The sequence below is a fragment of the Drosophila ficusphila genome, unplaced genomic scaffold, assembly GCF_018152265.1.
Source record: "Drosophila ficusphila isolate 14025-0441.05 unplaced genomic scaffold, ASM1815226v1 contig_412, whole genome shotgun sequence".
NCBI lineage: Eukaryota > Metazoa > Arthropoda > Insecta > Diptera > Drosophilidae > Drosophila > Drosophila ficusphila.
The window spans coordinates 945879-960057 of NW_025064326.1; the positions used below are offsets into that span (position 1 = coordinate 945879).

Sequence of the window (14179 nt, forward strand, 5' to 3'; positions counted from 1 at the left end):
GGGAAGTTGGTTTGTTGTTGGTATGTACGTTCGAGTAGCTCTCGGCTCGGATGTGGAACAGGTCTTGTTAGTAATTTTTAATTTGAGCTCTTCTGACAGCCAGCTGTCATATAAATTTAATTGAATTTACATTTTTATTAATTGCCAAGTCTGTTAGTGAGCCGAGCTCGATCTACGAGTGCTACCCGTTGGCATGAATGGGAGATGAGTTGCTCAAACCGACTGGCTACTCATCAGCCCGTCCACATCCACATCCACGCATCCACATCCACGTCCACTGCCACTGCCACTCCGTGAATGAATTTAATTTGGGATGATTTGTTGATGGTTTCGTTGCGGTGATTTCTTGCTGACTAATTTAATGTGATTTTTAAATTGCCAGCCGGCCGAGGCTGAGTGTGTGGCCCCTGAGAATCTGGGGGAATCGGAATCATCTCGGGAGATTGATTGGGCTTGGAGTTGGGGAGCGTTTTTACGGAATTAATGAGATGACACGCCTCTCGCTGGGATACGAAACCCCCTCGCGATCATTATGAACTAATCTAATTTGCAGGCCAGCGATGACAATCGAAGTCGCAGCAATAGCCTTCCTTTCCTCTTGGCCAACAGCGCTAACGAGTCGATCTTCTGGCTGCTCCTTTTCGCAGCACCCTTTCGGTTTAATTCGCAAATCAAACAACCGCAGGGCAGAGCTCGGAAATTCGCGCATAAGTAAATTAAAAATAAATTTATGTCCCGGCCATTGGGGCAGCCAGAAAGAAAGGGGGACAGGCGGCCGGAGGGGAAGGAGCATGTGTAAACGGGTTTCAGACGATCGCGAATACAAATCCAATTAAAATTTCCCAACTGCGCGATGGGCGGAGGGGCGGGTGGGCGTATCGCATCCTGCGACTGGCGCTAAGCCGTAAAACGAAGCTGTGCGCTGATTTAAAACACTGCGGGGCGTGCTTATTGATTAAATACAAATTGCATTCATTCATCATCTAGGGGCTGCTTGATATCGGTGTTTGCATTGTTGCTGCATTGGCTGGCAATTAAATTAGGATTTGAGGTGGATGCTCTCCTCGTTTGTTAAATGAAATGCAATTACATCGCCCCCGGAAGGGGAAATAGAAGGAACATATTTAATGTTATTTAAATCCAATAACTTTGCGCGCCAAGCCCTGCCAACTTAGTTGCGGTACGAACTATCGACTGTATCGAATATAAACTCACTTGTCTTACTCTAACGTTATCCGAGACTTCAACCAATTTTAAGCATGGTGCAAGAAAAAGTTTTGTAGGGAAAATTAGGGATAACTTTAATTTACTATTCATTGTTTTTCTAATGATATTGTTGTTGTTAAAAAAATTCTCATTAGATTACAGAACTTTGCTTGGATCTGCAACCTAAAACACACAACTACTTCTGCAAGAACCAGCTGTTCCCACACGAGATTACTCAAAGTTATTAATGATTTATTTACGGCGAGCACTATAGTGCGATTCGATGCCAGGCAGCAGCGACACACAAAGACTGGTGGTCTCCCAGGACGAGGATGAGGAGATCCTGGGCACGGATGGCAGCTTTGTGCCCGCCTTTCGCCCGCAAGACCACCAGGACTATTTATTGGAGGACGATCGGTGTCTGCTGGAGCGCCAGCAGGACGAAGTGGTCCTGGTGTCCAACGAACCCAGAAGCGGCAGGCTCTTCACCTACTTCGTGTTCTACCTTCTCGGAATCGGCACCATGACACCGTGGAACTTCTTTGTGACCGCCGAAGACGTAAGTTTAATGAATGGAAATTTTCCACACCACACCCGCATCCTCCTAGTCAAGTGACATGAACTTCGGACGTACACATATGTGGATTCCAAACAAGGGAGCAACTGGGCCAAGCGCAATTCTAAGGCGCGCAGCTTATCAGCTTTGCTATTGTTTTTTTTACGACTTACGCTGAGACGATAACTCTTTTCGAATTTTCTTTGTTTTCGCTGATTCAGGCTTTAACCATCTTTCTGTCTCCCTCTCTCAGTACTGGAAGTATAAGTTTCGCAATACCTCTCTCAACTACACGGATCTGGACGAGGAGCTCACCCCGCTACAAAAGAGTTTCACCTGCGACTTGGCTCTTACGGCCACTATTTCGGGCACGACCTTTCTACTGCTCAATGCCATCTACGGTCACCTTGTGTCCCTTCGAACCAAGATGCTGGGAACGCTATGGGTGATCCTCGTGTTGTTCGGTGTCACCACCGGCTTTGTTGAAGTCAACACTGACTCGTGGCAGGAACAGTTCTTCCTGATCACGCTCATCATCGTGGTGCTGTTAAATAGTGGGTATTCGATCAAATTCTAACAAATAAAACATAATATATTCATCTTTTCTAGTTTCTGCGGCTACTATGTCGGGAGCCCTTTACGGAGTCGCAGGCCTGTTTCCCTCCGAATTCATTACCGCCGTGGTCAGCGGGCAGGCTCTGGGCGGCATTCTCACGGCCCTGGCCTTCATCCTCGTGCTCGCATTTGACACGGGCCCCAATACCACCGCCTTCATCTTCTTCATCGTGGGCGGAGTGCTCATCCTGCTCTGCATAGTTTGCTATGTGATCTTGGCGCGGAAGCCCTTTTTCAAGTATTACCTGGAGGGCGGCGACAAGTACAAGGTAATCCGAGCGGTGCCCTCGCACAGCCGCAATGAAGGAGCCGAGGGTCTGACGCTTGAGCCAATTTTGCGGCAGGTCATGTCGAAGATATATCTGCATGCTGTCTGCCTCGCACTGCTCTACGTAACGACACTGTCTGTCTATCCGGCGGTTACAGTGCTAATGCAGTCTGAGGGTGGCCACAACGAGTGGACAGGTGAGCTATACACATTCCACCTTTAAAATCAATGTCCTCAACAGATTCCTTTCAGATGTCTATTACCTACCCGTGGTCAACTATCTGATCTTCAACTGCGGCGACTACTTTGGGCGGCTTTTTGCCGGCTGGCTGGAGCGACCCATCAACCAGAACACTTCGCTGCTATTCATTGTAGCGCGCATGGTGTTCGTTCCGTTCTTCCTGTGCTCCAACTCCAGCGAGCACAACTTTATGCCCGTGTTGGTGAAGCACGACTACACTTTTATCGCGATGATGGTTGTGTTTGCATTGTCAAATGGGTATTTTACTAACATACTGCTCATAATGGCGCCCAAGAGCGTGAAACAGCACGAGAAGGAGCTGGCTTCCTCGATTATGGCTGCCGCTCTGAGCTGTGGCATGGCCGTGGGATCGCTGCTCAGCTTGGTCTTTGTTCAGATGCTGTGATCACGCTATAACAATGAGTCTGCAGATGGTGCCTTAGGAAATGATTGAATCTTTAAGCTTTAAAGTCTTATTTTACCTGATATTTGTTACATATCGTAAATTTAAGCAATGTTCTTAAAGTCAATTCTGTTTGTAAAAACTTTTTAGTGCTCCAAATTGCCACGAATTTTCAAGATATCCCATGTTTAACTGTTTGTCAAAGTTTTTTTTTACCAATGTACGTTATAATATTGTGTAGATGTAAGCTTTAAAGATTTGCTTAAAATAAGAACAAATTTTTTAACAAATTTAAAAACGCTGAAATTCTTTAGGTTTAACGTTTATTTTTAGTTTTTCTTCGGATCACAACAACAATGTGGATTAATTTTATTTGTTTTCCTTTTGACATTATTCTTTGATTTAACTAATGAACTCCATTGTAAAAGTTGACTGCAATTGATTTAAGATGTACACACTTTTATTGAACTTTTGTTTACCGCCCTGCACTTTGAGGTACGATTTTAAAGGCTATGAAATAGATCAAATTTTATGAAAGCACAGTTTTTAAGTAATCGGGGGGCTACCACGACTTACATTTAAGAACAAGGTTTTGACTGACTTGGGTTGCTGGAAACCCGACCCTTCTCACATTTTAAACCTGTGGGGAACAGTGGAACAAAGAGATCTCGGAATGATTGTTTCAGACTTTTAGGAATAATCACCTTTCCAAAAAAATATTTCAAACATCGAATGCTTTGCAGAACTTTGTTAACCTCCTTTCAGTTTCAGGGCGACACTTTTTACTTGGTGTATCTTGTTAATTTGGATTCACTTTACTAGTTTTGAGTAAACTTTATCTTAAATTCTTGCTAACATCGAGAGTTATTGGTTTCGGTAAACGTTTTATAAGTGCCTCGGCAATATTATTGCAACAATGGGGTTCGGCTTCTCATGTATGTCGATTTTTGTATAACTCTAGGGTAAGTCTAACATTTATTTAACTAGTTTAAGATATAGGCAACAACAAATTCGTCAGTTGCTCTGCTCAAAATGTGTCTTTCTGCTCCTCCTTTATGGCCTAAATGTTTCCGTATTTATTTTCCTTATTCATTCTTTGTTTCCTTCGAAATCTTACGCTGCTCTTCGGGTTTTCTGGTGTTTGACACCGACTTGCTTTTCAATTAAATTTCATTTTCGTATAAGTTATGAGTTTACCGTTAACTTAGCTTAACAAACACACGTAAACAACGAACATCGATTAAAGCCTTGATTGAAGTGGGTGTAAGGTAATCGAGCGGGTGGCATGCAAAAGATAGTCTGCGGTTAAGAAAGCAACTACAACATCAACATCAAGGGTAGGGAAAGCGAACAACATCGACAGCACACAGATACGGATGCAGATATAGTTGATCGGGTAATGCTTACATACGTACAACACCAAAACTATGTATTTCGAACTGGATAATGCTGCTGAATTGGATAAGTCAAGCCAATTACACGGTTACACAGAGATAGACACTGAACGAGTTAGACGATAGACAACCAACACCGACCGACCGACCGATCGATCGGAGAAACACGCACTCTGGATACTCTGGATATTGCTTGTTGCTATGTGGATATACATATCGTATCTTGGGAACAATCTTAACATGGAATCTACGACACACGCACACCAAAAACTACAACATCGATTGGGAAATAGAGCGGGCTCGGTTGAGTCGGTTTCGAGTAAGAGATACGGGGATTTACAACATCTAAGGTGGTTTTGCCGTCCAGTGAAATGTCCTTTCAACATTGTTTTGATTATTCTCATAGTGTTCGTTTAGATTACGTACTCGTTTGTGTGTTGTGGGCTATGCTTGAATTTTGGATTTCGTTACAAGGCAGCTTGGGTTCGTTTGATTCTAGTTCTTGTTCGATTACCTAAGGAGTGGCGTCTGGTCTACAACGAAGGTTAAGTACACTCATCAGTTTGCATATCTTATTGTTTGATTGTCTCGAGACTGCGGCTGGAGTCTACAGTTTGAGAGTCACACATGCGTTGGCGTGGTTCTCCGCAAACTGCAAAGTGCCGTTCGTATTGGTTTCCTTTCTTTTGTTTTTTTTGGTGTTGTAGGTTGTGTGCGACGTCGTCTGTGCGTGTGTGTGTTTGTGCGTTGGACGTATAGAAATTGTAAAATAGGGAAAACAATTCGATATAGAGTTTTATTGGAGCCTTCTCGCAACTTAATTAACATAAGAGCAGTGACTAAATCAAGAATAAATAGCAACCAACTGAAAAACAATTGACTAAGTGTTGGCCTAGACTTGTGCTTTGGCATCCGCGTCCGCTTCAGCATCCGCATCCGCATTCGCATCCGCCCTGTGTGCGCACGAGATTCATTCCGCAGCTTGTGCGAGCTTAGAGCCTTAGACTAATCGTATAAATAAGATCGATTAAAACTGACGTAAAAGAGTAATACACACAACCACAATTAGCATTAGATAAACGGAGCACTCGCCTCCTCCTCCTCCTCCTCCTCCTCCTCCTGCTCCTCCTCCTCCGATTAGACAAATAAATATACTTATGCACGTAGTTACGCTTGCTGCTTAATTAGACACTCAGAGTTTCAGCGAAGTTTGAATAGGAAGAAACCGTACGGTTCGACGGGGTTCGACGGACCGAGTCCGTCCGCGGATAGCCACCGATAGTCACAGTATACAGATACGCTACAAGTCAAGTACATCGTATATAGTACGTACATGCGAGAGAGTTACACCTAGTTTGTTCAGTTAGAAAACGCGTTTCGCTTGGATTAGAACTAGTCGAGGTCAGTTCCCGTCAGAAGGTGTGCGGGTGTGCGAGTGGGGCCACTCCGCCGCGGCTTAAATCTACGAAGACTGTTTCATTCTTTCAATGTTTCTGCTGCAAATACTGGAGACTACAACTATAGCTATAGAACCACAATTAATCCTACGGATTACGGATAGTTGGTTGCGGGGGCGGGGAGAAAATCCTCAATCCTTGGGGCCAGGCCCACTTTACGTCTTCATCTCCGCCGCTGCGGCGATGCTGTTGTGCGACTTGGCCGGCGAAATGGCCGAGTGGCCGCTGCCGGCTGCCCCCGCGTCCAGGTTCAGGGTGAGATTGTTGCCGGAAGGGGCCGACGAGCCGGAGCCCGAGCAGCCGTGGTGATGGGGTCCGTGGAAGAGCACCAGGAAGCCGCTGCTCGAGACGCAGCTGCGCGACTCCGCCTCCTTGTCGAGGATCTGACGAGCCTGCGAGGAAAGCGATTTGCTTGAGTATTGATCGAGATTCTCTTCTATTTAGGATACACTCACTTTGGAGCGGTGTTCCGCCAGAGCATTGCGCACCGAGTCGTGCTGCTTCTGCAGCTCATCCGTGCGCCGGTCGAAGGTCTGCTTCAGACGCACTCGCTCGGCCACGCCGCGTTCCACCACGGAGCTGGCCACCTCGCGCTTCATCCTGCGAATACATAATTAGAAATTAGACACGCAATGCAAGGGGACTGACTGGTCCAAGAGCACACCCACCTGACCAGCTCGTCCCGATCGCGGTGCACGGTGGCCAGGTTCTTGACCTCGTTGCGGCGCGCCTCCTGCAGCTGGTGCATCACCTCGCCGGTGACCTTGTCCAGCGAGGCCTTCAGCTGCTTGGTCTGGCCGGCCTGCGAGGTCTTCAGCACCTTCTCGGCGGCGGCGTAGATGGCCTCGTGGTACTTCTCCTGCAGCTCGCGGTACTGCGAGGTGTACTCCCGGCAGGCGCTGCGCAGGCGCGTCTCCTGGGTGCCGCCGTCCAAGCCGCTGCTCCCGCCGGCCAGATCCTCGCCAGCGTCGGCGGCGGCGCTCTCCTCGCTGCTGTCGCCCAGGTCTATGGGGCAGGCGGGGATCTCCACGCCCGGCTCGCTGTTGGGAGAGAGACAATTACTAATTTCAACGGCGTCGTCTGGCAGTGCCACGCCCCCCAAATCCCCCAGTCCCGCCCCTTCGCACTTACAGACTCTTGGTGCTGAGCCGCTTGACCAGCTTGTTGGTGATGGCGAACTTGGGCTTCTTGCCCTCCAGCGGACTGCCCTTCTGGCCGGCGATCTTGACCTTCTCCTTGTCGTGCTTCTTGCGCAGCGCCTCCAGCTTCTTCTCCATCTCGAGCCGCTTCTCCTTGACGCTCTTGTGCTCGAGGATCTTGTCGAGCGGCTCGGCCAGCACCAGGTCGACGTCGAACTGCGAGGACTCCACCTGGCGGATGGAGGTGCTCACGGACTGGTCCAGCGAGTGCTGGTGCTGGATGGAGGGGGCAACGATCGAGACGCTGTCCTCGCCCCTTCCGCCGTCCGTGCGGTCCGCGCTGACCTCCACACTCATCGCCGCCGCCGCCGAGATGCTGGCCCGGTGCTTCGGCGAGGTGGCGAGCGACTCCACCGGACGCAGCTCCTTCTTCTGGCCACCTACTTGGACGAAAACGACTGGAGGATCAGACAGAATCGAGCAGAGCGAGTGGGCGGGGGAAGATTGGGTTCGGGGTTCGGGGTAGTGCAGTTTGTGTGTCCGTCAACCGTTTGAGTGTGGGGTGTGGGTTGGTGGTGTAGGTGGTGGGTAGTGGGTGTCAGGTGTCAGGTGTGTTTTTGGTTTAACCAAATCCGAAAATCCAAAAGTACAACCGAAAGTTATATGAAACGTTACCAAAAAGAAAAGTAGAAAGAAAAGAAGGTAAATTAAAATCGCAAATCGCAACTCGTAACTCGGAGTGGGTGAGAGGTGCTACTCTACCGAAGAACTGACTGCCTCCAGGGCAGGTTACTCACACGACTTGGACAGGTCCTCGTCGGCGGTGCCCACAGCGTCGGCCTCGTCGGTCAGCACGGACAGCTGGATGTCGCGCTTCTCCAGCTCGCTCTGGTACTTGATGGGGTTGGCCAGGGCCTCGGCGAAGTTGGAGAGGTCGTCGGGCACGTAGTCCTTGACCACCACGCAGAGGAAGAGCGAGGCCAGGGCGATGGGCTGGCCCACCTCGGAGCGGAGGTTCACGTGCCGGTAGCCGGGACAGAGTCCGATCACGGGGAGCACGCGGTGGCCGATCAGCTTGCCGCCCTCCTCGTAGGCCGCGATCCGGATGCTGGCCAGCTCGGGCAGCACCACCTTCTTGAACACGAAGGGCTCCTCGTCGTAGACCGGGTTCATGCCGTTGTCCCGCACCGTCTTGGTGCGGAACTTCTTGCGCACCGTGTCCGCCGGCAGGCCGTACATGTCCACCTCCACGAACGTGTTGGCCCGCTTGTCCGTGAGGAACTGGCCGGAGAGCACGGTGATCGAGACGGTGCCCGCGATGATCCCGTCCACCGTGCTCTCGGCGAAGGGGTCCAGCCGGCGGTCCGAGCGGCGCATGAACTCCGGCTTGAGCAGGTAGCCGGAGCGGGCGTTGTACTCGAAGATGCCCAGGTTGAGCTGCATGGCCAGGTCGAGCGTCTGGAAGTTGAGCGCCACCAGCTGGCAGCCCGCGTTCCAGAACAGCTGCGGCATGAAGTTGGAGCTGTCGAAGCGGGTTCCCGCCGGGTAGACCCGCGACAGCTGGTGCTTGTTGTAGTTCACGAACTCGATGGGCCGCTCCTTCAGCAGAGTCGTCGCCTGCTTCTCGTCGAACGAGGACATCTCGTAGCAGCGGTTCTTCTCTGCAAGTTGAGCAGGCAAGGAAGTGATTAATCAGCATTATTCAGTAGGCAATCCCTTGTACTCACTCTCTGCGTTCTCGAAGGAGCTGAAGTGGATGGGCTGCACGTAGTTGACCAGCGCCGAGATCTCAGCACCCGCCTCCGTCTCCTTCTGGGCCTTGTCCGGCGGCGGCTCGTTGCCGCTGGGCGGATTGGGCGTGGTGTTGGGCAGGGATTCGTCGTCCGAGGAGCTGTCCGAGTCCGAGGATCCGGTGCTGTCCTTGGAGCTCTGGCGGATTTGCTGGTTTTGCGGTCGGACATGGAAGAGAGCAAGCAGAAAGGGTTGGGTTAGCTGACTTCTTATTTTGCGGGTGGCTAATCCATTTGTTTGCCGCCTGAGGTCACCAGCCGCATATTATGTATACGCAGTGTGGGACCCCCGGGCGGAACTATTAAATTGCATGTCATTGCATTGCTGGTCGAATCCCCGGAGGTTCAGTCACATTCGCCGAACGAGTAACGAGGAACAAGGGACGGCAGATGGAATATGAAACCCATTATTGTATGTTGTAGATGCCAGAGATCCTGCTCACCCCTTCACTTTTTTGCACAGGAAGAACGCATTGCTAGTTATTTCCTAGATGTTTCATACTAAACGAGTATTTCTAAAATTTAAGGTGTTAAATATTCCTCTTTTCAGTCCCTGCACAATTGTTGTAATTTAATTTGTGCTAAAGTATTTATGTATTCATTGCCAGTAAAGGATTTTTCTCCGTGTGCAGATAATGCGAGTGCGGGGCAAGAAAACGGCACAGATTGTGTTTCCCCTCCCATGAAAAGCCATGAAAAGGCGGCCAAAGGCGGCGGGGGGAGGCACACAATGCATTGCTGGGCATTGCATAAAGTTTACGACATGACGACAACCAGGACATGGCGGTCTGCGGTCTCCGGCTTCCGGCTGCCGGCTCTCTACCCTTCCTCCCAGCGGAATCACGTCACTCCGGAATCGATTTATAAAAGCCCCGCAATTCCGGCGGCCGAAGGAAGTGCGGATAATGTGCCGCTGGCCGAGGACGAAGACCCCGGCGAATCCCCAGCGGCTAATGAGCCCAAAATGCACAGCATCCAGAGCTCAGCAAAATGTAAATGTCCGTCATGTGAGCAGCGGAAGTTTCACTTCCATTAGCGCCAGCCTCCCAAAACGGCATTTATTATGCAACACGGCCACTTAACCTAAACCAACCAGGCACCAACTGAAAAAAAGGATATCATAAATTATAACGCTGCACTAATGGCATACTGGCGAATTAAAATGCATTCGGGGGGCTGAAATTTAGCCAGCATTTAGGCAAATTAGTTTGCGTTTCAGTTGCGACTGCGGTTGCTTTGCGGGGATTTCCCCGAGGCTCAGTTTTGATTACCACCAGCGATACTGTTGGCCGGGCCAACTTCTGATTAGTGAGCATATCGTGTGTCATTTCCCCTTTGGCCGGAGCCTCGTCCTTTTCCTCCTTCCTCCTTCCTCCTTCCGATTTGCACAGCTCACAGTTCGTTGACTGTCACTGGTCATCAAGCCACATACATTCCCATTGCCAGCCACATCCACTCTGTTCCATTCATTTCCATGCATTCATTTATAACTTTTCTCTAGCTCCTACACTCCTGCACTTGGAGAAAATAATGGGACTACCATAAGAATAGGGATGGTGATTCCTTTGGTCGGTTAATAATAGTCAATATAGATATGGTAATAATATAACCAGCAAGCAACCTTACAAATGATTTATAGGTTATTTAGCTTTGGAACATTTTCTGGCTGTGTATTCCTCTTTCGAGAACTGTCATCAAGATTATTGCGTATGCAAACAGAGCAAACAGAGTCCGGTGACAATCATCACCAGGAGGAACAAACAGAAAAACAGAGCAACCGCAAAATACCGAAAGTCGTTGCATAGATCCTTATATCTCTATATGCGCAGTTGAGGGTGCCATTAAATGCAATTACAGGCACGCCAGCGCCACGCCCACAATGGCATTAATGGGTGGATGAGTGCCATGTCCCCCGACCCTCCGTTACATTACTACTCGTATGAGACGGGCAAACAATACTCACTTGCAGGGGCGGTGCGTGTCCCGCACTTCCGGTTCCTGTTCCTGTTCCTCCTCCCATTGCAATGTCCCCGTTGGCGGTGCCCCTGGCCACGCCCCCTTCCTCGTGGGCGGCCGCCGCTGCCACCTGTTGCGCCGCCGACTTGGCATCAACTGCAAGTGCATACGAGTAGATAAATTACATTTCAGTTACAACAAATAGAATATGGTAACCCAATCAGATGCACTTAAATTTTTATTTATTTTTAATTCTAACAAGATCATCCGCCAAAGTGAACTTTGGTGTTTATTTTTCACCTAATAGCCGCGAAGTAATATTTTCTATTTTAAAGTGCACAAAGTAAAAATATAAACACTTTGGTCGGCAACGCTTCCTGCCAAACCAATTAGGTTATGGACGCGCCGTGCTTTTAAAATGCAGTTTCGCCCTAATGGAATATAATAAAAATATGTATAAATCAAATTACATAAGCTGGGAGAGCGGGAAGCGGCTGAGGAGGATGCAGCTGGCGGGCTGGGATCCAGGGACGCAGACTGGGATCCCGGGAACGGGTGGCCAAAGTCATTTGCATTTATAAATTGGCTTTTTGCAATTCATGAGCTAAATGTCATCCGGCCAATGCCAGAAGGATGTGGCCCTAAAGGAGCGGAGGAGTGGCGGGCAAAACGGCGACAAATGTCGGGCCCCCGGGCAAATTGTGCAGCTGTGCATGCAAATGGCTCCTGCAGGACCTCAAAGCTCGCAAACAGGAAGTGTAAGTGGAAGTGGTCAGGCGGCAAATTTATAAACAACATTTTCGTTGCGAAACTTTCAAAGCGAGCAGCTCGAATACTCTTTGAAAAGTTCTCCTGATTGCAAGGATTCACTATTTTACGACTTTGCCGTTTCTTGGAAATATTTGAACAAGTATTAAATTATTAAGTGTCATATATAGAACAACAACTTAAATCCCCAATTAAAGTTACAAGATTCCTTTTAAAATATGCCATGAGATATAAAGCGGGCATGTTGCAAGTAAAAGCAAAACGGCTTGTAAAATAGCTCAGTTACGCTGCTGTGAATATCGAGCACTCAAGTCCCAAGTGCGTCCCATTTGCCAGCATTTGCCCAACATCGTGTTCATTAAGAGCCACCTCCCACCTCCCGCGTTCCCGCTCATCGAATTTGATATTCCCAGCCCGCCTTCCTGGCTGCTGAACTTTCTGCTTTCTGCAGAAAACCCCGAGCAGCTGCTGCGTGTGCGGAGCTCATTTGCATTTTTCATAGACCGAAGGGGGCGGGCAGGCGAAACATATGTGTGCCTGGCTGAAAACAGCGGCAAAAGCCCGGAACAAGCCAGGCATAATTCGGGCCACATTACGCATACGCCATGTGGCCATGTGGCTCAGTCGGAGGGGGAAATCGATTGGGGCAGGGAAACGCACCTGAGTTGGCCGTCGTCAGTTTGCTGCCGGCCGCCGGAGTGCCCACCTGCGAGGGCTTCTTGTGGTGGTGATGGTGGTGGTGGTGGTGGTGCTTCTTCTTGTTCTTGATGATGATCTTGCGACGCAGCATCGCCGGCGGAGGCAAGTCCATGTTCGGCTCCAGAGGGTGCGAGTCCAGCGGCTTGTCGAGCAGCATATCGCCGAAAATTTCGCGGCAATAGTTGGCAATTTTCGCCTATTTCAGGGGGAGAAGAGGGGAAAATAAATGAGCTGGCATCAAGTGGCGCCGAGTGACTTGTAAACTATCTGCTAACGGCCTTTTGATGGGTTAACGTTGCCCGGAGGTGAAGTTTCCTGCTACAGAGAGAGAAAGTGCGCCATTACGGGAAATAAATGCATGCAACCTTGGCAGCACATGCTCTTTATAGACTCCAAAATGATTTATTTATCCCCTGCCTTAACCCAGTGAATTCTATAAGTGTACCTGTCCAGAAATCATATGTTGAGGCTTTTGCTGTTGCAAGTTTGTTTTGCGGCACGTGGCATGTTTGCTTCTTAGTCTCGCTACCTGCCTGCGTTCCCAGTGGGAAATTTAGTTTATATTACTACTTTTAATGGTTAAACTTTGGCCTCTCGTCGACGGCTCCTCAGCTACACAGCTCCTCCTCGACCTCCTTCACCTTTCGGGCCGTAAAAACTTTGCCTTTGTTATTATCCTGCTCGAGGAGCTTAAGCAGCCGGCAATTACCGTTCGAGTGGCTTCTGAGATTCGCCACGCTCCGGGACTCCTGACTCCCTTCGAGGTCCTTAAGTAATGTTTTCGGACCGCAGCACAGGAGAACACACTCCCCGTGTGTGTTTTTTGTTTTCCCTTCGCCGAGTGATGGATTAGGGTGATGAGCAAAGGACCCAACTGTTGTTTTAGGACAAGCAACTTTTCGGCCTTCCCAGTTCTGCAATTCAGCGCCAGGCCGCATTTAATGCCTTTCTTTTTGCCGCTGTCATTTTTCTGTTATTTGCCTTTATGGCTCATCCCTTTCCTTGCTCGGTGAAAAGTTTTCCAAAGACATTTTCCCCCTGCCCTGAGTTTTACCCCTGGTGGAATGGCGATTGCAGAGCCTGTCTGTTGTTTATGGCAGTAACTCTCTATGATAAACCTTTGAGTTTAAATGGCACACCCAAGAAATGCATTGCCAGCTCATCCATTTGCCTTTCAGTTTAGTCTGCCTTTCTGCCTGCGGAATCCCACTTGATCTCCTGGACTCCAGGATGAAATACTAGCTTGAGAGCTGGAAAATTACCCTGACTGCCAATCTAAAGTAAATCCGGCCGAGTAAGCCGCTTTCAGCTGCCATTTGCACTCCGATAATCCTCACCTGTTGCCTCGGATTGCAGTGGTTCTCGAAGCTCAGTATCACAGGGTATTCGGATGTTTTAAATGCACTCTCTGCGATGGCCTCCAGGACGTCCTTGGCGAAGATCTCCGGCACGAACGTGTAGCCGTGGACGATGACCGGCTCCTCGGTGCGTCCGTTCCAAAAGTCCAGCTCGACGCATCTGCAGCAAAGCCAGAAACAGACTCAAGTTGAAAGCGGTAAAAGAAAATGACAATTTCCTCGTTTCCAGTTCTATTTTCCTCTTCGTTTTCCCTCCCCATTTCCCATTTCCCACTTCCCATTTGGCATTCTGATGTGTAATCGCACGCAAAGTGCCGAATGCATTCTGA

At 49.2% G+C, this 14179-nt stretch overlaps 2 protein-coding genes across 6 annotated transcripts in view; one reads left to right on the forward strand and one right to left on the reverse strand.

Moving 5' to 3' along the window:
• Positions 1 to 1287: 1287 nt before the first annotated feature.
• Positions 1288 to 4963, forward strand: LOC108091468 (equilibrative nucleoside transporter 1). The gene is made up of 4 exons (XM_017190686.2): positions 1288 to 1765; positions 2016 to 2316; positions 2372 to 2842; positions 2898 to 4963. Exons 1-4 carry the CDS (start codon positions 1490 to 1492, stop codon positions 3290 to 3292), a joined length of 1443 nt encoding a protein of 480 aa, XP_017046175.1. The 5' UTR covers positions 1288 to 1489; the 3' UTR covers positions 3293 to 4963.
• A 496-nt stretch (positions 4964 to 5459) lies between these two features.
• Positions 5460 to 14179, reverse strand: part of LOC108091465 (1-phosphatidylinositol 4,5-bisphosphate phosphodiesterase classes I and II) — a 46433-nt gene continuing 37713 nt past the window's right edge. For 2 of the 5 annotated variants that reach the window (XM_017190677.1, XM_017190679.2), the window contains exons 9-17: positions 13830 to 14010; positions 12454 to 12688; positions 11033 to 11181; positions 9007 to 9220; positions 8077 to 8940; positions 7272 to 7737; positions 6809 to 7201; positions 6596 to 6740; positions 5460 to 6532 (exon numbers count right to left, since the gene is read on the reverse strand). In XM_017190677.1, coding sequence (XP_017046166.1) covers positions 6296 to 6532; positions 6596 to 6740; positions 6809 to 7201; positions 7272 to 7737; positions 8077 to 8940; positions 9007 to 9220; positions 11033 to 11181; positions 12454 to 12688; positions 13830 to 14010 — 2884 coding nt within the window. In that variant the 3' untranslated portion in view covers positions 5460 to 6295. The remainder of the gene's footprint in view (positions 6533 to 6595; positions 6741 to 6808; positions 7202 to 7271; positions 7738 to 8076; positions 8941 to 9006; positions 9221 to 11032; positions 11182 to 12453; positions 12689 to 13829; positions 14011 to 14179) is intronic. The other 3 variants (XM_017190682.1, XM_017190680.1, XM_017190681.1) reach the window with 3 other exon arrangements.